We start from the raw sequence: 26,775 nt of genomic DNA on the forward strand, positions 1-26,775 counted from the left end.
GATCACCCTGTGGCTAAACATGCCTTGGTGCATGACCAGCACATCTTGGCACAGTGTTACACCGTCCGGGTTATCTGGATACTTCCCACTAATACCAACCTATCAGAACTCCGGAGATGGGAACTTGCCCTTCAATATATCCTTTCTTCCCGTTACCCACCACGCCTCAACCTCCGCTAACTTCAAGTTGCCGCCGCTCATACCTCACCGGTCATTCAACAACATCTTTGTCTCTGTACTTCTGCCTCGACTGACATCTCTGCCCAAACTCTTTGCCTTTACATATGTCTGCTTGTGTCTGTATATGTGCGGATGGATGTGTGTGTGTGTGTGTGTGTGTGTGTGTCTCTATCAACATACCAACGCTTTTGTTTTGGTAAGTTACATCATCATTGTTTTTAGATATAAGTTATGTAGTCACTGTAACAAATTTAATTTTCAAGCATGATGAATGGTTCATCACTGAGGTTTTGATAATTATATAAAATTGGGACACCATAATTTTCAAATGTGCTTTTTCAGCCAAACTGAACAAAAAAAGTATAAAAGTAAAACAGATAACTAAGTGCAGAGTATTATCTGTTTGGAGGGAATGCACCAATGGTTCCAGGCCATAGAACACAACCAGTTACTACTTAGCTACACCTTCCTACACAGTGATTGACTAAATAAACAATAACATCCACCTGAAATCCTACTTCTTCTACTACTTTTTATTTAGGGGCAATAAATGGCAAAACCCAGAATCAATACGTCAAATGGTATATGGTAGGTATTTCTCTTTGAGGGCAACAGCATGGTGGAAATTTGGGTGTGGATTGTGTTGGGTATGAGAAAAAAATTAATACAGTTCTTGAAGGTACCTCAAAATCACTCAAATCTTTTTTTGTGTAAAACGTGTGATCACAACAAATGCACAGTACGATGGAAAACATGACCTGCTGTCAGATTGATAAGAAGTGCACAAAAAAAACCGAACTGTACAAACCTATTTTCATTAGCAATGTAATTTTCAGAAATAAATTTGACTCACAAAATGTAGGTGTCAAAACATGTCTGGTAAATAAAGAAGAAATACATTGTGTTTTGCATCAGACAGGGTTTAAAAAAACCCTAAAATTCAGATATGATGCCAACAACGAAAAATTCAGTACATTAATACAGTTTGCTGAGAACAATATGTTTGATCTTGATGCATCTAGAATCTGGTAAGGAACAAATGAAAACAAAGCTGGATGAAAGCAGTCTCACCGGGATGGATGTCAGAAATATAGATTTTGAGAATTTATGTAAGAATAAGGAGGTACACCAGGTTACATTAAACAATAATCTCAGTATCATAGAAAACAAAGATCATACAGATGCTGATGAAGGGACAGAAATATTTAAGAAAAAAACTCATGTAAAGAGAAAAAGATATTGTTCTAGAAAGAATGCAAAAGAAAATGAAATATAAAAATGGGACAAGACAGCTATTATCAAAAAGACTGGAGTTTTAAGCAAATGCTCGCAGTATGAAAATGACTGATACATTTATCGCACAAAGCTGTTTAGAAATGTCTTCAAGCAGATGTGAATAGATACAATGAAAAATCTTGTAAAATTAGCAAGTGAATACAATAGGGGTATGGAGGAAGCTAAATACAACTTTATGTCGGGTAGACAACTGATGAAGTGGGATGTCTACCACTTAATCAAGATGGAAGGTGATACAGTAACTAACAACACAGAGGAAATTGCACAAGCACTCAAAGATTTCTTTGAAAGTTTATATATTTCAAGAATGAACCAGAAACAAATCCTGGGAGTAACGCTGATGAGATATATAAAGCCATTCAGGATGTGAACAAAGAAAATATAGTTTGGGTGATTATTTTTCAACGTGAGTGACTGAAGCTGGTGGAAAACTTCGAAAATTATTTAGAGGATGTCTGCTAAAGAAAAGAAAGTTCCCCAAAATTGGAATAGTGCTGTAAATTGCCTACTTAATAACAAAAGCTACAGACAAGACAAACAGTAGACTTATCAGCCTCTCATCAAAGTACTAAACATTCATTAAAACCATTGCCAATTGCATAAAAAAATGGATTTTAACCAAGCAAAGGAACAGGTTGGTTTTGGAAGTGAAATGCTGAAGAATATGTACAACAGTCTCATAGCTTCCATTAGACTATCATACTGAGATACTCAGAATTGCATAAATCTGGCAAGACAATTGCCTATCATCAAAATCATTCTCAGCAGCTCTAAATATCTAAAGATTGGGAAATAATTAAAGTTAAGTTATTTTCCCATTTCAAGGATCGATAAATCAAAATGATGTGGCACGACTCATTTTATATTCACATCACAAATTATTTTATAATGCTGATGACTTCTATAATAAATGGTAAAACTTATTGCAGGAAGTTTTAAAGTAGGCCTGAAAATAAATCACAGTGAGAGTAAAATAATGTATAACCATTACATCAGAAAGAAAGTGATACATATTAACAATGAGCTTCGAGAATCAGTTATGAGTTTCATATTTGGGGTAGTTGTAGATGAGTACATGTGGCTTGGAGGGATCCAAAGGAAGGGCAGTAACATAGCCATTGAAGTGAATCATGTTGATCTCTGACTTGCTCTGCTAATAGGTGATCACTTATGCTCTTATTTACAGTTTGGCAGTGACCATTCAATTTGATGGGCAGATGATTAGGGTGACATGACTACTTTCATGGGTGTAGCCCTCACTCTCTGATTCGGTAGGATATGCCTGTGACAGGACTGAAATAGGAAATGCTAGATGGGTGCTTGGGACAAGGGGTGGAGAATCCCTTACCCTGTATGTTGCAGGTCTTGTTAAGGCCTTTGCAGATACGTATTAAACTCCAAATTAGTTCACAATCAGCTCTCCCACACTATGTTCACATTTGCTCCTAACACTCCCGCTACTGCTACTAACCAGCTGAGACAGGAGTATCTCTTCCTTTTAGCCCAATACAATCCAGTTCTGAAGTGGCTACTTATGCCAGCACTCTGACAACCTTTTATCAAGTCAATAAATAAGGAACATTCTACTAAAAAATCTTCCCATCTCACCTACAGTGATACTCTGCCACTCACTCAACCTTTGAAACACAGTGGTCCATCCTTATCTACATCTACATCTACATTGATACTCCGCAAGCCACCCAACGGTGTGTGGCGGAGGGCACTTTACGTGCCACTGTCATTACCTCCCTTTCCTGTTCCAGTCGCGTATGGTTCGCGGGAAGAACGACTGTCTGAAAGCCTCCGTGCGCGCTCTAATCTCTCTAATTTTACATTCGTGATCTCCTCGGGAAGTATAAGTAGGGGGAAGCAATATATTCGATACCTCATCCAGAAACGCACCCTCTCGAAACCTGGCGAGCAAGCTACACCGCGATGCAGAGCGCCTCTCTTGCAGAGTCTGCCACTTGAGTTTATTAAACATCTCCGTAACGCTATCACGGTTACCAAATAACCCAGTGACGAAACGCGCCGCTCTTCTTTGGATCTTCTCTATCTCCTCCGTCAACCCGACCTGGTACGGATCCCACACTGATGAGCAATACTCAAGTATAGGTCGAACGAGTGTTTTGTAAGCCACCTCCTTTGTTGATGGACTACATTTTCTAAGCACTCTCCCAATGAATCTCAACCTGGTACCCGCCTTACCAACAATTAGTTTTATATGATCATTCCACTTCAAATCGTTCCGTACGCATACTCCCAGATATTTTACAGAAGTAACTGCTACCAGTGTTTGTTCCGCTATCATATAATCATACAATAAAGGATCCTTCTTTCTATGTATTCGCAATACATTACATTTGTCTATGTTAAGGGTCAGTTGCCACTCCCTGCACCAAGTGATGACTACTCCCAACCCCTTCATTGCATTGGGCTTATCAGAGTGAATGACTCAGGTGCAAAGCCTGTCTTATGTGTCCACCCAGAATATCTTATTCCAATCTCCCAACAATTGGGGTCACCTGTGAAAGCAATCAACTCTGCTTCAACTTCAATTCCACTTTTTGTGCCTGCTTTTCTTCCAACCAGCTGTGAACTAAACACTTGATTTCAACGGTTATGTCACAACCCATGTCATCTGTGAGCTCTCCAACAACATTGGCTTTCTCCAAAAGCTAAGCAATTTTCCATCTTTTCTAGATCCCTGTTTATTCTTTGATATTGCAATTGTTTGTCGCAACATTTTTTTTCCTCTGCCCACAAACACCTCCCACGCCTTCTCTATCTCTTCCCTCTCAAAATAGTTCCCATCTCTTCACTTCAGTTTACTGTATATGTCTGTTTAAGATGAGCTCTCATTCTCTCCACATTACTGCTATTACTCTGTTCCATCCTCTTAATTTCCACCCCCCCCCCCCCTACTTCACAGCATATTACAATATCTTCTTCTGCCTGCACCAGTTAGTTCACTGATGCCACTTTCCTATCTCCTTCTCCCTCCATCTTCCTCTTACATGCTCCACCAGGTAAAGCCCCTCACAGGAGTCACATTCATACAAAATGTACACGATATATTATTTTATACAATGATCATAGTATGGCATTGGTCGTAGAGGAAACTAACCAATTAGCAACTCCTCCATTTGTTATCCACATTTTCTGGCCGTTGATGATGTATTCATCACCTTTCTTCTCAGCACGTGTTTTAACACCACTGACATCGGAACCAGCACCTGGTTCAGTAACACAGTATGCCTGTAAAATAATGAATTCAGATAGTTTAATAACAAGAGAATGAAAAGCAGCTAACAGGACTACAGATTGATGGAAAATCCATGATAGAATAAAATATATACTTCAAGCTACATCACCACTCACCAAATTCATGTAGAAAAGAAAATTGGTTAGCATTTTACAATGTCCTTTATCAGAGCACTCCCCTTCCCTATACACACAAAACAAAATATTAGTTGCGTGTAAGTTACTCCCCAACTAAGAACTTTCTCCAAAAGCTAAGCAATTTTCCATCTTTCCTAGATTCCTGTTTATTCGTCAGCGTCTCCAATTTAGTGAACCAAAAAATGACTCATATAATTTTTTTTAAATAACCATTTTATTTCTGTCTTTTGCATGAATATTTTTCATTCACATAGGTGCAATAAGTGGAGTGTTATAACTGCTGGACACTGTATTGCAAGTAAGGAAGAAAGTTTTTTTGTATGAAGCAAGTCACGAAGATCTCTTACACATACAACACTGTACAATATAATTAAAAATGTATAAAATTAAAAAAATTAATGTGAAGAATAACTATCTGCTTTCAATGCAAAGCTTCACAAGCTGAAATAAATTATAACACTTTAGATTATTAATTACTGGAATTCTAACATTCAATTATTGTAATACTTCTTCGAATATTTGGTTTTCATTATATACTTTCAGAAATTGGATGTTTGTACAACTGGCATATCAGATCATCAAAATCCCAAGGTGGTGGGAGGTCCCAGCCCATAATGCTAAAAATGTTCTCATCTGGAGGGAGATCCGATGACCTTCCTGGCCAAGATAGAGTTTTGCAAGCATGAAGGCAAACAGTAGAAACTTTCACTGTGTGCAGGAGGCATTATCTTATTGAAATGTAAGCCCTGGATGGCTTGTCATGAAGGGCAACAAAAATGGGGCAGAGAGTATCACTGACATGTTGCTGTACTGTACGAGTGTCATGAATGATGACCAAAGAGATCTTGCTATGAAAAGAAATGGCACCCCAGACTATCACTCCTGGTTGTCAGGCCGTACAGTGCGCAACAGTCAGATTGGTATTCTACCTTTGTCCAGGGCATCTCCAGACACGTCTTTGACCTGGAGTCTCATTCACTGGAGCAGAATTGTCTTCAGTGATGAGTCCTGTTTCGAACTGAGCCCTGACAACCAGCAAAGTGCTGGATCTAGGCCATTTACAACTGCCTCTGCCTGATAGATTAGCCTGCTTTGATCTGGTCTCTTCTTAGGCACAATGGCAACAGGTGTTTATTACTCTCTTCTACGATCCCACCACAAAGTTGTTGATCTATAAGTCTTCCATTACAGGCAGGTAATTTCTATTGGACATTTATTTCAAATGTCACAGAAATTGCAAGATCCCTAACATATTTATTAAAGAAAGGAGTAAAATTTCAATGATCTCCAGATTTCAAAACATTTGTAAGACTGAAATATTTAGTGACAACTAGTCCAGTTCTCGATTTTCCATACTATCAGAAGCAATTTATGATGTATTTTGATGCTAGCAATTTTGTCTTGGGTTGCATTTTAAGCCGGGAGGTACACAGACAAAAAATGCCCAATAGCATGTGCATCCAGATACCGCAAGAAGGCAGAGAAAACGTATTCTAGGTGGTGATGCGAGCACTTATACTAATTCCCAGTGTTATTTGTACTGATTGTGCTTCAAAGTAATAACTGACCACTCGGCCCTGAAATGACAAATGGGATTTAATAATCTGACAAGTTATCTCACTAGATCAGCATTACAACTGTGTGAATTCAGTTTTGCAGTAGTATGTCAACCACGTAAATCACATGGAAATACAAATGGGCTTAGTCACAAAATATGCACCATAGAATGCACAGGGGGTTGATGCAAAAGAATGGCAAGAAGCACAAGGTGATGACCCAGAACATCGACAGTTCACAAGGCAACCACACTGAGCACAGAAAGACGGAAGGGGGGTGGGAGGGCATATAGGACGACAAGATGTATGTGCATAGTGGTACCACCAAAATTATGAAATGACATATTGAGGCAGGGTCACAATTCAGTTTTAGCCAGACACAGTTATCAATAAGCTACGGAACACAAAGTTGCACAAAATTACTGGTGGATTACACGCAAACAAGATGGCAACCATTATGTCAAAAACTGTGTCCCATGTGCACAAGAAGTGGGACTCAGCCATCAAGAAGTGGGGCTCATCCATCAAAAGGTTACATAATGGAGGTTACCAGAGGCAGATTAACAATTTCAGATGACTGGCATTGACATACTATGTTTTCTTAAACATCTGTATGAAAACTTTATGTTGTAACAGTAGCTGATCCTTTTTTGCATTCTGTGTCCACCAGCTATTCCTAACCAGCAGGCAGAAACAGTGACACAAGCAATGGTTAATGTAGGAACACTAAAGTTTGGAACATCTGAGACAGTGATAAAGGACCAAGGGATGAATTTTATGTCACATTTAATAAGGCAGTTGTGTCAATTATTATTCATTTAGAAATTTGGGACCATTGCGTTACACTCGCAGGCAAACAGATGAACTGAAAGAAAAAAATGTTGAGTTACTATGTTAACAGTCATCACAATGATCACATGCCCCACATTCTTACGCAGTGGCGGTGTATAGCTCAAAAATGCACAAGAGTACAGACTTATCTTTATACAAGGTTATTTCCGGTCAAAAGATGCCATCTGCTTTTGAGCTGCGTAAACCCCCTCTAGCAAAGTGGCCAGACACAATGAGCGCACGTGTGTGTGTGTGTGTGTGTGTGTGTGTGTGTGTGTGTGTGTGTTTGTTCTACTTTACAAGAAAGCGTTTTGATCAAAAGTTTAAATGCATATCAGTCTTTTTGTTGTGCCCATCTGTAAGTCAATGTCTCCTCTATATGATGAGTAGCATTCTATTGTCATTATTCCATCCTGGCTTTTCCACTATTTGAAATACTTAATTTGTATGTTGCCCCTATTCAAAATTCAAGATTTTGTTACAAGTTCCGTAAAACAGTAATTTAAAGTTAGTTTCATGTTTCATGAATCATTTGTATGCTTGATTGTAATGATGTGCAATGAGTCATTTTACATTCACACTGCAGATTTATATGTAAATATGGCTACAGGCTGACCATTTACAAGTTTCTTTATTTCTTTTTTTATTAAAAAAGAAGAAAATACAGATGTGAGTACTTAATTTCTACCCATGACCTTTTACATATCATGAAAATATAAATTCTGCTGTGGAACAGAAGGAGTTGTCAAAGAAACTCTTTTCAGTTTGTTTTAAATCTTTCTTTGTTGTCAGACATTTTATACTCTTGACTACGTAATCAAACTTTTGGTGGTCACACAGTGCACCCCTTAAACTTAATATGGAATACTGAACACCATTTTTCCTTCTGGTACTGTAATTACATACATGATAGTACCCTATGGACTGTAGCAAGTTATTTACAACAAGCTTCATGAGGGAATAAATATACTGTGAAACAGTAGTCAAAATGTCTAACTCCTTAAACAGATGTGGTTGAGCAGGTATTAGTGTCATCTGTGTAAAGAACACTTTTTGGTTGTTGTACAAGGGCGATTCGAATAAAAACCTTAAAAGCGGTATAAAATTTTTAATTATAACAATGAACAAAAAACACTTGTGTGTTATTCTTCAATGTACTCTCCCTGATGTTCAGTTCACATATTCCACTGCTTTGGAAGTGCACAGATACCATGACGAAAGAATTCTTTTGATCATGCGTGTAGCAAGCCATGCATAGTGGTTTCCAATTCTTCATCACTTTGAAATGCCTGCCTCCCATTGCTTCTTTGAGTGCACTGAACAGATGAAAGTCACTACGAGCGAGGTCTGGTGAATGACGATGTACAAGACATTCGAATTTAATTTCATCAATAGTGTCAGGTTTTTTTTTTTAGGGCGCACAACTTCAACGGTCATTAGCGCCCAGACTACGTTAGGAATGCACCGCGGGTCACAAGTTTAAAACAGCAACGAAACGGAAAACACGATAAAAGACAGACTGACAGGCATAGGATTAAAAAACAGCATAATCAAATGTCCTTAGAGAGGGTTGTTAAGTTGATAAAATGAAGAACGCGAGCAGCTGCTCGTGGGTCATCCGCTAAAATGGCATCGAGAGTACATGGCAGGCCAAGATCAAGACACAGTGTGTTAAAATCCGGACAGGACGTTAAAATGTGGCGGACCGTCAGCAATTGCCCACATGGGCAGAACGGCGCCGGCGCAGCCGTCAGCAGATGGCGATGGCTGAACTGGCAGTGTCCAATTCGTAACCGGGCCAAAACTACCTCCTCCCGCCGAGAAGGGCGTGAGGACGACGTCCAAGCCGCGGGAAGAGGTTTCACGGCCCGAAGCTTGTTGTCTCTAAGTGCAGCCCAATCGGCATGTCACAGCGATAAAATGCGCCGACAAATGACCCTGCTACAATCTGACGAAAGGGACACAACAAGAAGCTGTCCGAGGCTGAAGGACCGCAGCCTTGGCCGTGGCATCTGCAGCTTCGTTCCCAGGGATACCGACATGGCCAGGAACCCACATAAAGCTAACCAGAGAACCGACGTCCACCAGCTGCTGAAGAGAGCGTTGGATCCGGTGCACGAAAGGGTGAACCGGGTACGGATCACTGAGGCTCTGGATGGCGCTCAGGGAATCGGAGCAGATGACATAAGCAGAATGTCGGTGGCGGCAGATGTAAAGAACAGCCTGGTAGAGGGCAAAGAGCTCAGCTGTGAAGACCGAACAATGGCCATGGAGCCGGTATTTGAAACTTTGTGCCCCGACAATAAAAGAACACCCGACCCCGTCATTGGTCTTAGAGCCATCTGTATAAATGAAGGTCATATTAATGAACTTCGAACGAAGTTCGACAAAACGGGAGTGGTGGACTGAACCGGGGGTAACCTCCTTTGGGAGCGAGCTGAGGTCAAGGTGAACGCGAACCTGAGCCTGGAGCCAAGGTGGAGTGTGGCTCTCGCCCACTCTAAAGGTTGCAGGGAGTGAAAAATTAAGGTGTTGAAGGAGGCGACGAAAGCGAACTCCAGGGGGTAGCAGGGCAGACACATACAACCCGTATTGACGGTCGAGAGAGTCGTCAAAAAAGGAACGATAAGACGGGTGGTCGGGCATTGACAGTAGTCGACAGGCATACCGACATAGCAGTATATCGCGCCAGTAGGTGAGTGGCAATTCACCAGCGTCAGCATGAAGACTCTCGACGGGACTAGTATAAAACGCTCCGATCGCAAGTCGTAAACCCCGATGTTGTAAGGAGTTGAGGCGGCGTAAGATGGATGGCCTTGCAGAGGAGTATACGAAGCTCCCATAATCCAGCTTGGAGCGGACGATCGACCGATATAGACGAAGTAGGACGGTTCGATCCGCTCCCCACGACATACCACTGAGAACACGGAGGACATTTAGAGAACGGGTACAACGGGCAGCCAAATATGATACATGTGGAGACCAGCTAAGTTTCCTGTCAAATGTAAGACCTAAAAATTTTGTTGTCTCCACGAATGGGAGAGCAACGGGACCGAGTCGTAAGGACGGTGGGAGAAACTCTTTGTAGCGCCAGAAGTTAATACAGACCGTCTTCTCGGCAGAAAAACGGAAGCCATTGGCGACACTCCAGGAGTAAAGACGGTCAAGAGAACGCTGAAGACAGCGCTCCAGGAAACATGTACGCTGCGCGCTGCAATAGATGGTAAAATCGTCCACGAAAAGGGAGCCTGATACATCAGCTGGGAGGCAACCCATTATTGGATTGATCGCTATGGCGAAGAGAGCGACGCTCAAAACTGAGCCCTGTGGCACCCCATTCTCCTGGCGAAAGGTGTGTGACAGGACAGAACCCACATTAAAAAGGAACGAATAAAAAGAGGGAGGCGACCGCGAAGGCCCCATGCATGCATGGTGCGGAGAATGCCCGCCCTCCAACAGGTGTCGTAAGCCTTCTCCAAATCAAAGAACACAGCCGCGGTCGGGTGCTTCCACAAGAAGTTATTCATAATGAAAGTCGACAAGGTAACCAGATGGTCAACAGCAGAGCGGCGCCTACGAAATCCACATAGTACATTGGTAAGTAGGCGTCTAGACTCGAGCAGCCAAATCAAACAAGAGTGAACCATTCGCTCCATCACTTTACAGACACAACTGGTAAGCGAGATGGGTCGATAACTGGAAGGCAAGTGCTTGTCCTTCCCCGGCTTAGGGATCGGGACAACAATAGACTCGCGCCAGCATGCGGGAACATGTCCCTCAATCCAGATGCGATTGTAAGTACGAAGAAGAAAACCTTTACCCGTAGGAGAAAGGTTCTTCAGCATCTGAATATGAAAAGAATCAGGCCCTGGAGCGGAGGACCGTGACCGGCCAAGTGCGTTTTCGAGTTCCCGCATGGTGAATGGGGCATTATAACTTTCACAATTCGAGGAGCAGAAGTTAGGTGGCCTAGCCTCCTCTGCCTGTTTGCAGGGGAGGAAGGCAGGGTGGTAATGAGCGGAGCTCGAAACCTCTGCGAAAAAGCGGCCAAAGGCATTGGAGACATCCTCAGGGGCCACAAGGACGTCATTTGCGACCATCTAGCCAGAAACTGGTGAGTGGACCTTAGTGCCAGATAGGCGGCGCAGGCTACCCCAGACAACAGAAGGAGGAGTAAAACTGTTGAAGGTGCCTGTGAAAGCAGCCCAGCCGGCTTTCTTGCTATCTTTAATAATACGACGACACTGTGCACGTAATTGTTTATAATTGGCACAATTCGCTACTGTAGGGTGGTGTTTAAAGGTGCGTAAAGCACGTCGACGAGCACGTAAAGCGTCTCTACATGCTGCGGTCCACCAGGGGACCGGTACGCGACGTGGAGAAGAAGTAGGGTGAGGGATGGAATATTCAGCAGCAGTGAGAATGATTTCCGTGAGGTGTGCGACCTGACGATCGCAGCTTGTGAAGGTTTGATCCTGAAAGGTCGCCCTGGAAGAGAAGAGCCCCCAGTCTGCTTTGGAGATGGTCCAACTAGATGAGCACGGAGAGGGGGTATGGTGCAGGAGATGGATAACACACGGGAAGTGGTCGCTCGAATATGTATCAGAAAGTGCATACCACTCAAACCGGCGTGCAAGTTGGGTAGTACATATAGAGAGGTCTAAATGGGAATAGGTGTGAGATGTGTCCGAAAGAAAAGTAGGGGAGCCAGTATTGAGGCAGACAAGATTGAGCTGGTTGAAAAGGTCTGCTAACAGGAAGCCCCTCGGGCAGGATGCTGGAGAGCCCCAAAGGGGATGGTGGGCATTGAAGTCTCCAGTTAACAAAAATGGTGCAGGTAGCTGAGCAAGAAGTTGAATCATGTCTGCCCTGGTAACGGCAGACGACGATGGAGTGTAAACGGTACAAATGGAAAATGTAAAAGTGGGGAGAGTAATTCGGATGGCAACTGCCTGCAGGCCGGTGTGCAACGTGATGGGATCGTAGTAAATATCATCCCGGGTCAGCAACATAACCCCTCCATGAGCCGGGATACCTACCCCAGGGGGTAGGTCGAAACGCACAGAGGTGTAGTGTGCCAAGGCAATTTGATCACATGGGCATAGCTTCGTTTCCTGGAGGGCTACGACGAGCGGACGGTGCAAGCGGAGCAGCAACTTCAAGTCCTCTCGGTTGGAGCGAATGCTGCGAATATTCTAGTGAATAAGTGCCATCGTAAGAAGAAAAGGAAGATAAAAGAAGGGGTCACCTCGAAGGCCGCTGAGAGCCTGGCTTCGAGCGAGCACTGCCGCCGCTATCAGTAGGCGGACAGTCATCGTCCATTGGTTCTATAGGTTCATCGGCCATCTTGGTAAGATGGCCGGGAGGGGGAGCTTCCTCCGCCGGTGAACGGCCAGATGTTCCGCTACCAGCGGTGCGGCCAGGCGAAACGGATGACGGCCTGGGGCGGCAACCGCTGGGTGGCGCAGGAGAAGAAATGCGCCGTGGCGGAGAAGGAAAACTGTGCTTCCTATGAGCCTTTGTGGAAGGTCGTTTGGTGGAAGTACCGGTCGATGGCTGGGAGGTCGAGGTATGTAGGAAGTCTGCACGGGACGGTTCCTTCTTGAAGGCCCGTGCATCTAACTTCTGGGTCTTCGTCTTAGCAGAAGCTGATGAAGGGGCTGGTGTCTGTGGGGTGATGGGAGGAAGAGGAGACGTCGACCGCGCGATCTTAGCACTGGCCGAACGGACGACCGTGGTGCTGAAGGTCAGATCGCATGTCTGGGTTGCCACCTCCCTGGTAGTCCGAGGAGAGGCGAGGACAGTACTGTATTTCCCCGCTGGGAGCAGCGTGGGCTTCCTACTAGCCAATAGGTTGCGAGCAGCCGAGGTGGACACTTTCTCTTTGACCCGAATTTCTTGGATACATCGTTCTTCCTTATAGACGGGACAGTCGCGGGAGGATGCTGCATGGTCACCCTGACAGTTCACACAACGAGGAGGCGGAGGGGGACAGTCACCCTCATGGGCATCCCTGCCACAAGTGACACATTTAGCCGCATTGGAACAAGACTGTCGAGTGTGATTGAAACGCTGACACTGGTAGCAGCGTGTAGGCGTCGGGATATAGGGGCGAACAGAAATAACCTCGTAGCCCGCTTTGATGCGCGATGGCAGCTTAACACTATCAAAGGTCAAGAAAAGTGTCCGGGTCGGTACAAGGTCATTGTTGACCTTTTTCATGACCCTATGGACAGCCGTCACGCCCTGCTCAGCGAGGAAAGACTGAATCTCCTCGTCAGTCAATCCGTCGAGGGATCTACACTCCTGGAAATTGAAATAAGAACACCGTGAATTCATTGTCCCAGGAAGGGGAAACTTTATTGACACATTCCTGGGGTCAGATACATCACATGATCACACTGACAGAACCACAGGCACATAGACACAGGCAACAGAGCATGCACAATGTCGGCACTAGTACAGTGTATATCCACCTTTCGCAGCAATGCAGGCTGCTTTTCTCCCATGGAGACGATCGTAGAGATGCTGGATGTAGTCCTGTGGAACGGCTTGCCATGCCATTTCCACCTGGCGCCTCAGTTGGACCAGCGTTCGTGCTGGACGTGCAGACCGCGTGAGACGACGCTTCATCCAGTCCCAAACATGCTCAATGGGGGACAGATCCGGAAATCTTGCTGGCCAGGGTAGTTGACTTACACCTTCTAGAGCACGTTGGGTGGCACGGGATACATGCGGACGTGCATTGTCCTGTTGGAACAGCAAGTTCCCTTGCCGGTCTAGGAATGGTAGAACGATTGGTTCGATGACGGTTTGGATGTACCGTGCACTATTCAGTGTCCCCTCGACGATCACCAGTGGTGTACGGCCAGTGTAGGAGATCACTCCCCACACCATGATGCCGGGTGTTGGCCCTGTGTGCCTCGGTCGTATGCAGTCCTGATTGTGGCACTCACCTGCACGGCGCCAAACACGCAAACGACAATCACTGGCACCAAGGCAGAAGCGACTCTCATCGCTGAAGACGACACGTCTCCATTCGTCCCTCCATTCACGCCTGTCGCGACACCACTGGAGGCGGGCTGCACGATGTTGGGGCGTGAGCGGAAGATGGCCAAACGGTGTGCGGGACCGTAGCCCAGCTTCATGGAGACGGTTGCGAATGGTCCTCGCCGATACCCCAGGAGCAACAGTGTCCCTAATTTGCTGGGAAGTGGCGGTGCGGTCCCCTACGGCACTGCGTAGGATCCTACGGTCTTGGCGTGCATCCATGCGTCGCTGCGGTCCGGTCCCAGGTCGAAGGGCACGTGCACCTTCCGCCGACCACTGGCGACAACATCGATGTACTGTGGAGACCTCACGCCCCACGTGTTGAGCAATTCGGCGGTACGTCCACCCGGCCTCCCGCATGCCCACTATACGCCCTCGCTCAAAGTCCGTCAACTGCACATACGGTTCACGTCCACGCTGTCGCGGCATGCTACCAGTGTTAAAGACTGCGATGGAGCTCCGTATGCCACGGCAAACTGGCTGACACTGACGGCGGCGGTGCACAAATGCTGCGCAGCTAGCGCCATTCGATGGCCAACACCGCGGTTCCTGGTGTGTCCGCTGTGCCGTGCGTGTGATCATTGCTTGTACAGCCCTCTCGCAGTGTCCGGAGCAAGTATGGTGGGTCTGACACACCGGTGTCAATGTGTTCTTTTTTCCATTTCCAGGAGTGTAGTATAGACCACACCACGAGACAAATTCAAAGTTCGGTGAGCCTCCACCCGGACAGGAAACGTGTACAGGAGTGTGGCTCGAAGCAGTTTCTGTGCCTGAAAGGCGCTCGCAGTTTCTAGTAACAAGGTACCATTACGCAACCTCGTACAAGACTTAACAGTACCGGCTATGGCACCTACGCCCTTCTGGATAACGAAAGGGTTGACAGAGGAAAAATCCTTTCCATCCTCAGATCGAGAAATGACGAGGAACTGTGGGGTAGGCGGTAGTACTTTTGTCACTGGGGGCTGGTCATGTTTCCGTTTGTGGGCAGAAGTTGAGAGAGAAGAAGAGAAATCCATTACGGAGGAATCCCCTATGATTGCCAGCGTCTCCGATGGCGCGCTCCTTCCTTATGGGGACCCTCTCAGAGGGCACTCCCGCCTTAGGTGAATGTTTACACCTCAGGTCACACCTCCCGAGAAACAGACGGAGGGACCAATCGGCATGGTCAGAAGGTATCAGCTCAGGCAATCACCCCTCCCTGGGCCTGGCCTTTACCAGGGGGTACGTGCGTGCCTTACTTGTCTACCGAGGGTGGGGAATTACGCGTTACCCCGTCACCGGCTACGCGTGCGAACGCGTGGGTCGGCCTTCAGGCGCGCACAGGGAGGAAGGAAGAAGAGGAAAAGGAAGAGAGAGAGGACAGACTGACTCAAACGCCAAAGCGGAGACCAGAGAAGGCAAGGAGAAGAAGGCAAGGAGAAGGAGGCAAGGAGAAGAAAGCAAGGGAAAGAGTAAGGAAGACAGTGAGATGGCGAAGAACAAAGAAAGGAACCAACCAAAGAAGGAAGAAACGAGAAGTGGAAAACCAAAAAGACCACAAATATAGGTCGTGGGACCGTCCGTCTCCGGACGCACGCGCTAACTACCCCCTTGAGGGGGATGGACTCCTTTTAGTCGCCTCTTACGACAGGCAGGAAGACCTCGGGCCTATTCTAACCCCCGGACCTGCAGGGGGGAGGGTCTCAGTTGTGTTGCCATGCTGTAGCAATCCTCCTGAAGCCCGAAGTCCCCGTTTACTCCTGATTGCAGAGCGAAGTTGATTTTTCAGCTCATCTGAGTGAGAAGTATTGGTTACTGTCACTCTATCCATGTAATGCGCCAAGATTATTCGATTTTAATTTTGAAAGGGAATGAGCATTACTTTTCCAGCAGATGGAGAGCACGGAATTTTTTTGGTTTCAGCGATGAGCTGTGATGCCATTCTTTGCCTGGCCTTTTCACTTCTGGTTGGTGATAGTGGACCCAAGTCTCATCGCTTGGAACAGTTTTTCACGGAAATGTATCACCTATGATGTAGAAATGATTAAGACATTCTTAACAGGCATTAACGGAATGGTTTTTCAATTCAGCAATCAGCTGATGTGGCACCCATCTTGCAAGATCTTACATTGTGAACAACATTCTGCTCTGAGCCAAAATTAATCTTCAAACTCGTGGCTGTTTTGTTCAGCGTTACAGATCTGTTGTCCTTTACATGATCCTCCGCTAACACAATGTTCTTCTCTATCATTACTCAGTGAGCCTGCCCTGGTCTTGGGGCATTCTCCACAGAAGTCACGCTGCTTTTGAACTTCCTACAACGCTCTTACATTTGCTACAACGACAGACATGAATCACCATACTGTATGGTCATTCTGCGATAAATTTCGATTTGTTTCAAATCTTCACAACACAAAAAATGCATCACAGATTGCTACTCAATGGTGGTGCATGTTGATAGTGGGATGCCATCTTGTTGTGGATGTTGCTGCCTTCTCCTGCATTGTAGCATCGCTCTGGCACCTATCTATCACTTTCTGATACTCAAGGAATACTACTGCCACATACCAAGTCCGTCACACAACTTTTCAAAATTTCACAGAATGTTTAAGATTTTCATTTGAGTCACCTTTGTGTATTACATAAGACTGAGCCTTGTGGAACCTCAAACGTGATTTCCTCTGGTGATTGGTTGAAAATTAGTACAACAGTAATAACTGCAGCATTATTAAGAGCTGTGAAACATAATTTCAGAATCCAAGCACCTTCCATGCCTTAAGCATGGAAAGTCGTGGTGGATGCTTACTTCAAATTTGTGTCTTCCGGGAAACAAGCCGAACACTTGTTTATAGAGGTGTGGAAAACTACCTTACAAGCAACTATCAAAGCTGGCCTGTGTTCCAGAGCAATTGTCACTAATTCACCACACTGATTCTACTTGGTTCTGGCTCACCTGCCTGCCTTATCTTGCCATCTAGTGTGCTACACATTGAAATACATGAAAAGGTTGTGTCAACCTAAGATCTATTTCAGTAATAAATAGGCTAGTAAATGTATCATAAACATGTTACAATGCAATTATTTCTTCTTGGTTATATTTGAGTTTTGTAGGGAAAATGAAGATCAATAAAAACAGGATATTGCCTGTTTTCCAACAAACCAGTTCAGTTCAACCAGTCAGTTACTAGAATTTGTAGTTAAAGTGAAGTTATCTAGAGCAGACTTACAGCAAGAAGTGGTTCTTCAACCAGGCGCCCCAAATACTTCTTCTGCTGTTCTTTGTTTCCAGCCAAAATCACAGGCATTTGCTGTGAACAGAATAAACAATCAGTAAAGCACATGTAAGGAGCAGCTAAAAATACACAAAGACACCTAACTAAATATACCCAGGCATTTGTCAAACAGTCCTGAGTAAGTTGTTCACGCACAAACCACCCTTTCTTCAATTTTACTGTGGGGCATTCAAGCTACACCTGGAGTTATTATAAATAACATTCTGATTTAAACTTCACTTTACAGAACAGCTCCCAACCAACTTTTCTTTTGTGTTGTTTAAAGCTTTCGTGATGTATTGACTGTGAACCCACTTCCCTGTGTATCTCTACCTTGCTCATGTGTGTAACTACAAATATTTACAAGACTGCAACATCAAAACAAAGCTTGCACAAAAATTGGACCATGAATTGTACTCTCTTTTTTAACAGGAGACTACACACAAGGTGGGTGCAGAACTTAATTAGTTCTGTCGTTTTTCAAATGAGACATTTGATACAGTAAATGTATTTTTATCCAACAAACTAGGGATGTCATTTAAGTAGTATGTTGTATGAAATACCATAGGAAGCGTTTGCTTGTTCTGCAACATTATGGTGTTAGGTGGTCGTAGCAAGGCTTTAAGAAAAGTGATATTAAGGTGCATTCATCAACAGAACTTGAAAAATTGGAATGGGTTTCTACAAAAATATTCTTGAATACAAAATGGCCCATTTTTACAAACTATATTCAACATGAATCAATAACATTTTAAACATTCATATTATATATTATTACAGCTTCTACTTTTTATTCTGAAGTTTACTGTGAAATTATTTTAATATTAAGTATGTCCAGAAAAATAATAAAAATTAGCCTTCTGAGAATCACCTAAAAAGCAATCATAACTTTAATTCAGTTATGAAAACAAAATACACAGAGCTTGCATTATAGTTTCAAATTTTACTGCTCACAGTCTGAGAGTGATACAGTTTTAAACTAAAAACCTGTAACATTACTAAAATGGGCTTTGAAAGCTCCCCCTTAAGCACTGCTCAATTGACTATAATATTGCGAGCAAAAAAGCAGCCACACCCATGAAAATACAAAAGCAAACAACAGGATGGATAAAAGAAAGGAAGAAAGCCCCCCTACACACACACACGCACACACACACACACACACACACACACACACACACACACACACACACACACACACACACACACAGAGAGAGAGAGAGAGAGAGAGAGAGAGAGAGAGAATTGGCAGGCAGTTACATTGTTCCAGCATTGTGACTGACTGAGCTGAGTTGTGTGCAGTTGAACGGCTGTAAGAGGAGACAAAAAGGGAGGTTCAACAGCTTCTTAGGATAGCAAGTGACAGCACAGGAGAAGGGTGAGAATGGAAATATGTACCAGAGAAAGTTCTCCCTGCAGTGGGAAGGAATGGTTACTGCAATGTAATAGCCCACATAAATACAATTTTGAACACTCGGTCATTGTTTACTATTACAGAGAGAGAAGCAACAATAGGTAATTCAAATAATACCCACAGCAAAGAAAAGTATTTAAATGTAAAAAATGAAGTCTCTCAATCTTTTTGTCACAGAAGTACAGTGAAACCTCTGTATAAGGTTTTTCAAGCGACCACAAATTCTGAACACTGTATAGAGGAAAACACCATAAATAGGAAGGCTTCCAAATAATAACTACAGGGCATTACTGAAGATAAGGATACCACTAATCAGCTTTGACAAATGGTGCCATAGATGGCATTTTAAATTTTCACAATACTGTAATATGATATTCATTGCAAATGATCAATGTTATCAAATGATTAGTTTTTTGTAATTAAAACATGGGAACCGGTAGGTGGATTGGTGAAAGTAAATGGATCAGTTTGTGCTGCAGAAAGTTGTAACAGATTCTTAAGATATGACATCATTGTCCAAAGCCGACAGGTAGTATCCTGTTCTTCAGTTGACCCAGTTGTAGAATATGAGCCAAATTTTGTTTATGATATACTGCACATATTACACAAAAACACAGTATGTGGTACAGATTAAAAAAGAATGAGTTGCAAAAAAATTACTTTAATAATTAAATTATGAAATGGAACTTAAATTTGCACAAAACTCTAGGAACCCAAGCAATCTGAAAATCACATACCTATGATTTTGTAAAATATTTAAGCAAGCATGTTTGTTTTCTATTTCTCCTTGACTTTATGGCAATCATTTATTGCTCATTCTGTCCTCAAGTCTATGGGCCATCTTCCTTGTCACTGTCACTTTCACTACCACTATTATTCTCCAAGCTTCTCTCTGCAGTCAGTCCCTCAATACTTTGTACTCCTGTGGTTGCCACGTTGTCATCCACAGCCACAAAGTCCTCAAAAGTGACAGAAACACTGCCTATTAATTCCTGAAACTCTTGCAAATCACTTGCAACATCTTCCACAGGAGCTGCCATCTCATTCTCACAGAACCCGCTTTTGTGAAACAGTTTTTAATAGTTTCAGCACTGACTTCCTTCCACAAGTACATAGTTAAATTCATCGCCTGTAAAATATTCAGCTTCAGTTGTGAGCTCTGCTGACTTTCCGGTTTTCTTTGGTCCATCAAATTCAAGGCCTTTTATACAAGGGCTATATTTAACCTTAAGGGGTGTATTATTCCCAAGGTTGCAGGTGGCTGGTGCAGTTGGGTGGCAGGAAAATTACTTTCACATTTCTCAGAAAGGATACGTCTGGTGGATGTGCCGCACATCTATAAAACAGCAGCACTTTTCTTGCAGCACTCCCAATTTTGGCGTCAAATTCTCTGAGAAAACGTAAAAATATATCACTCGTCATCCATGTCTTGGCATTGTTTGTATGTTTGCACAGAAACGTGGAAATGTTTTTGAAGCACCTCGGATTTTTTGGCTTCCTGATGACCAAAGGTTTCAGCTTTCCACTGCCATCGGCGTTTGTACACAACAAAACGGTAAGATGTTTCTTGCTCTTCTTACCACCATGGCAATTTTCCCCATGAAAAGTAAATGTCCTATCCACCATTAAACTGAAAAACATGCCGGTTTTGTCAGTGTTATAAATGTCACACAGTTTGTAGCCATGTATGAGATTAGGGAGAGTCTGCATCCATTGAGTTACAGTTGGTTCGTCCACACTTTTACTTTCTCCTCATTCCGCTTTGTATACAACACCATGATGCTGTCAAAATTTATCAATCCATCCATTGGACGCCTTAAAATTTTCCATTCCTAACTGCAGTGATATTTGAAGCACCTTCTCCTTCAGAATAGTTCAGTTTATAGGAACGTTTGCAGCGCGTGCTCGCTGAAATCAAATTAATAAAACTTCCTCCATTTCGTCATAAGTCGATGGTTTCACACGCATACATTTCGAATTTCCACAATTCTCAAACCCTTCCATTATCGATGATCTGTTTTTCATAGTAGTGTTGAGTGTTGAGGGGGCCAGTTCATATTGCTTCGCTAGCGCCACATGACTCACACCAGGAGATGCCTCCACTTTTTTAATAACAGAAAACTTCTCTTCCAGAGAAATGTTCTTCCACTTTTCACTCACGTCCACTGATGAAAGCTTAAAAAGAAGTTATATCGAAGACACATTCTCACTAGACACACAAACTGTTTGCTGCTCAGCTCACACAACACGCTATGAATGCAAAGCATCGACTGAAATGGCACCAAAAAGATCACAAGCAGAACGTGTGTCACATGTCATGTGACCGGGTTCTGCCACTGACATTTGAAACATGCTGAGCGTGGGCTTCCTGAGCCGGTGCAAACTGTGAATCCACAGAACGGAAAACTATGTGTTAACATCCAGTCACTTAAATGTTATAAAGAGGTAAATAATTGACCTGGGTTCCAATATTATGAGTGTTACATGGTCGAAATTGTAATATAGAGGAAACTCAGTAAAGAGGAAAATTTAACATTGTTTATGTGGGCTTTTAGTCGGGACCGAAAACAACGGATGTAATACAGAGGAAAACATTATATGGAGGAACGTTATAAAGGGGTTTCACTGTATATTTATTTTCAATCCATGTTTGAATTTAAACAAATAAGAGTGTGAAAGAACATCCCCAAGGTTCAATACCACCAATTCGTACTGTAAGAATGCAGTGTTAAGTTATCGGTTTGTGTTTGCATTAAAATTAAAAGTGATGAATGTTCAAAACTTGTAGTGCTAAAAATGAGGATAAAATAACATTTAGAATCCAAGCATGGGGCATGTTTAATCCTAATGTGTTGTAATTTCAAGGATATAAGTAAATGAAAAATTTTGAGACCAAACTTTTAATATCATAAGTTGTTTCAGATACACTTCTCAAATAATTTCATTCAGCCAGGTGGACAACCTACACTAAAATCAAACTGATTAACAGCATAAATCCATAATACTTATTACAATACATTTATTTTTTGTAAAAAAACATGTGAAGGGCATTTCTTAAGGTAACACTTGTCAAACTCATTATGCACTCTATAAAAAGAATGAAGATACACTCTACGTACACCAAGGCCACTGGCTTCCAAGGCTGTCATAATTCCCGTACAGCCATAGGCAAGTTCTTCAGCCATCATACAGCCATCAAAAACTCCTAATCCCAGTCCACCTGAAATTACAGTATGCATTATTCTGGTAGACTCATACCAATTTACAAGTTAGTAAGGCCAAGTATGCTTTTATAATCATAAGCATGAACCTGATGAGAAGAGCTGTCAAATGTTGCTAATTTCTTCTACAATGAAATCTTAATTTGTCAAAAGGCATAATGCAGCTGTACTGGGACAACAAAAATTGCTACACACGTCAGTACATGCAGGTACAGTAGAAAGAATAAGATGGTTTTAGCATCTGTTTGGTACCCAAAAAAACATATACCAATTTGTTAATTCCAATGTAAGCAAATTATGGAAAATAATATGATTTGCAGTTATCAAAGTTTCAAACAGAATAAACAGCATACGAGTTGAAACTTCCTGGCAGATTAAAACTGCCCGATAGATCGAGAGTTAAATGTGGGATCTATGCCTTTTGCAAGCAAGTGCTCTATCAACTGAGCTGCTAAAACACAATTCACAACCCACGCTCTCTGCCTTAATTCTATCACTACCTCATCTCCTACCATCCAGACTTCACTGAAGTTCTACCTTGAACTTTGCAGGACTAGAACTCTGGGAAGAAAGGATACTGCAGAGACATGTTGTAGCCACAACCTGGGGGATGGGTCCAGAAGGAATTTTTAACTCTGCAGCAGAGTGTACACTCATGTGCAGCTTCTTAGCAAATTAAAACTGTGTGCTGGACAGACTAACTCAGCTTCAGTCTGGCAAACAGTTTTAATTTACCAAGAAGTATCATATCGGTGCACATTATGCTGCAGAGTGAAAAATTAATTCCAGTACAATAGTTTGCTCTGAATTTCGTGAAGCCTCATGGCAGAATTTTTTCTTTACTTACTTCCAGGATATTTCAAACCCACAATATTAATGATGACCATAAGTACAAAATACAACTCACACTGGAAATCTGTCAGGAAGGTTCAAAATTATCAAGTCTGGCAATGGGAACTGTTTAACATTGTTGGAAGGGCAGGCCATATATTTGAGTAATTACAAGTAAGGACCATTACTTTTCACGTGTGTAACTGACCAAATAGATGTCAGATGACTACGGAGAACTTCGAACACCAGAAAACTGCAGGGAAATATAGGACGACTGCAATGTATGGTGCTGGGACTGGCAACTGACCCTCAACATAATCAAATGTAACATACTGCACATAAATAGGCTAAAATACTCATTATTGTATTGATTAGGGTTTGGGCAAAAAATATAGAAGCATCTTAGAAATGCATATTTGAACATAAATGTAGATGCTAGCCAAGCCTGTAGGTTACGCTATGTCATATTTAACCATGAATGGCACCTGCATAGTGAACTCAATACACTGTCAATGTCAACTGTATCCAGAACAATGTTCTGTGTAGTTGTGAGTGCTTTATGTAGGAGTTACATGAAGTCAAATGTGGGCAAGTTGTTAGTGCTCATGGATGCTTCCATAAGATAGTCTGTTTGGTGTTTCAAAAGACGCTGTACATAAGATTTACACTGCATACAGGGAAGACAGAACAGCATCATCTGCTAAGTAACAATGCAGATGAAAGAGTGTGTTGACCAGTCGGTGACAGACAGTCGGTAACAGACAGTTGGTGGCAAGGACTGTGACCTAACCTAACCTAACCTAACCATGAATGGCACCTGCACAGTGAACTCAATACACTGTCAATGTCAACTGTATCCAGAACAATGTTCTGTGTAGTTGTGAGTGCTTTATGTAGGAGTTACATGAAGTCAAATGTGGGCAAGTTGTTAGTGCTCATGGATGCTTCCATAAGATAGTCTGTTTGGTGTTTCAAAAGACGCTGTACATAAGATTTACACTGCATACAGGGAAGACAGAACAGCATCATCTGCTAAGTAACAATGCAGATGAAAGAGTGTGTTGACCAGTCGGTGACAGACAGTCGGTAACAGACAGTTGGTGGCAAGGACTGTGACAAAAAATAAGAGCATGATACCTGCAAAAGTCATGCCAGTAATGAATGTTGCATACCAGAACCCTGTAAATGTGGTTCCCAAGCCATAAATCCAAGCCAAGTTTACATTAGCCAAGTTTAAATCCGAAAAGTGAAACATGGGGGGAGGGGGGGGGGGGTGTTCAGTGATGATTTGGGTAGCCATAACATGGTATTCAATGGTGCCATTGTTACTCTGCAAGGCTGCGTTAATGCCAAGGGTTATGTGACCATTTTGGCTGATCATGACCATCACAAGGTACAGTGTTTGTTCACAATGGTGATGCTGTGTTTCAAGACGACAGGGCCGCTGTCCACAAAGCTTGCATTGTCAAGGTCTGATTTTGTGAGCAAAAGGATGGAATGTCACAGTTCTCTGGCTACCACAGTCACTAGATCTCATTATTATTGAGCCTTTGTGGTCTGCTTTGCAGACAAGGATGAGTAATCACCACCCACCTCCATCATCGTTACCTGAACTTGCCATGATTTTGCAGAAAGAATGGTATAAGATTCCCCTAAAAACTGTACAGCACACCTTTATCCATTCTGAGATAATCGAAGCTGTTTTAAAAGCTAACAGTTTTCCTACACCATATTTAAAAAATGGCTCTGAGCACTATGGGACTCAACTGCTGAGGTCATTAGTCCCCTAGAACTTAGAACTAGTTAAACCTAACTAACCTAAGGACATCACAAACATCCATGCCCGAGGCAGGATTCGAACCTGCGACCGTAGCGGTCTTGCGGTTCCAGACTGCAGCGCCTTTAACCGCACGGCCACTTCGGCCGGCTACACCATATTTAGGCACGACAATAAGTTGTATTTGTGATGTTTCCATATTTTTGTATAACCCCTTTATCTAAGAATATACACACACAGTGATTTGAAGTGGCACAGCCACATAAAACTAATCACAGATAAGGTAGATGGCAGACTGAGATTCACTGAAAGAATCCTCAGGAAACGTAGTTCACCCACAGGAAGAACGTAGTTTACAAAACGCTCATTCAACCAATACTCTAATACTGCTCTTCAGTCTGTGATCTGTACCAGACAGGAGTGAACAGAGGAACTAGAGAAGATCCAAAGAAGAAAAGCACATTTCCTTACAGGTTAATTTAGAAAGCAAAAGTGTCACTGACATGCTCAGCCAACTCCAGTGGCAGGATCCTGCAAGAGGGGCATTCTACTTCATAGTGTACTTCACTAAAGTTCTGAGAGCATATATTCCCAAAAGGAAGAAAGGTAGATTAGAGTTTAATGTCCCCTCCACATCGAGGTCATTAGTGACAAGATACTAGCCCAGAATGTTTCAAAGATGGGAACGAAGTTGGCCATGCTCTTTCAAAGGGACTAGCCCAGCATTTTCATGGAGAGATTTAGGGAAACCACGAAAAACCTAAATCCAGATGGCCAGACACCTAGTAGAACCATCATCCCCCTGAATTTAAGTCCAGTGTGCTAACCAGTGCCACGTCTCACTCGATACATTCCTGAAAGAGTCAGCCAATATACTGCTTTGTCCTATGTGTATCTCGCAAAAAGACATATTCAAACTCACGTGGAGGCTTACCAGCAGTCGTTCTTCCTGTGGAAAAGGAAAAGGCAGCAGTGACAATGGTACACAAAGCACCCTCCACCACATATCACAAGGTGGCTTGCAGAGTGTAGATACAGATGTAGAACAGTATAATATTTCTGCAATTGTGTGACTTGTTATTAGAAGAAAAAATATCTTTAAATATACAATGGTATGAAAAAATAAACAGAACAATCCAGCTTTCACAAACATACACAGTTAAGACTCTCAAATAGTTCAAGGAAAGAAGTTCTGAAATTTTCCTATATTTTCAAATGCACAGTCAGGAAACGGTGTTGCTTAATGTCATAGATGAATAAAAATGAATGCACAAAGTCTCATGCGGACTGGAACTAGAAAAAGTAAACAAAGCATACGATATGTGAAAAATGTGGGAGCATAGGGACATGGTTCAAAATAAAGGAAAGGTTACAGACACACAAAAATTACATAAGCCTATGTGCTAAAGCAAAACATATTTCCCATACTGCATGCATGCAAAACCTTGAAACTAACAGGGATACAATGATTACTGCTTGCATGTAAAACTGTAGAGGTGTGCACGTAAGAAGGCTTCAACGTGAAGCATTCTTTGCAGAAAGATGAGAATATTTTACCTATAGTGAACTCCGTGTGTGCTAAGTAACCTCACCATGCCTAAACTAACAGGAAAATTAATATTAAATGTTCTACACTGAAGCACCAGATAAACTCGTATAGGCACGCATATTCAAATACAGAGATATGTAACGAGGCAGTACATGGCACTGTGGTCAGTAATGACTACATAAGACACCACATGTCTGGCGCAGTTGTCAGATTGGTTACTGCTGCCACAGTGGCATGTTATCACGATTTAAATGAGTTTGAACGTGGTGTTATAGTCGGCGGACGAGTGATGGGACACAGCATCTCCGAGGTAGTGATGAAGTAGGGATTTCCCCGCACAATCGTTTCATGAGCATACCATGAATATCAGGAATCAGGTGAAACATCAAATCTCCAACACTGCTGTGGCCAGAAAAA

At 42.9% G+C, this 26,775-nt stretch overlaps 1 protein-coding gene across 1 annotated transcript in view; it reads right to left on the minus strand.

Annotated features, from left to right (window-relative positions):
* The window catches only part of LOC124612222 (probable medium-chain specific acyl-CoA dehydrogenase, mitochondrial), a 101,077-nt gene that overhangs the window by 58,582 nt on the left and 15,720 nt on the right, over positions 1-26,775 (minus strand). The window contains exons 4-6 of the mRNA XM_047140311.1: positions 22,100-22,200; positions 17,522-17,602; positions 4,604-4,734 (exon numbers count right to left, since the gene is read on the minus strand). Coding sequence (XP_046996267.1) covers positions 4,604-4,734; positions 17,522-17,602; positions 22,100-22,200 — 313 coding nt within the window. The remainder of the gene's footprint in view (positions 1-4,603; positions 4,735-17,521; positions 17,603-22,099; positions 22,201-26,775) is intronic.

This window comes from Schistocerca americana, chromosome 1 (assembly GCF_021461395.2).
Source record: "Schistocerca americana isolate TAMUIC-IGC-003095 chromosome 1, iqSchAmer2.1, whole genome shotgun sequence".
Classification (NCBI taxonomy): domain Eukaryota; kingdom Metazoa; phylum Arthropoda; class Insecta; order Orthoptera; family Acrididae; genus Schistocerca; species Schistocerca americana.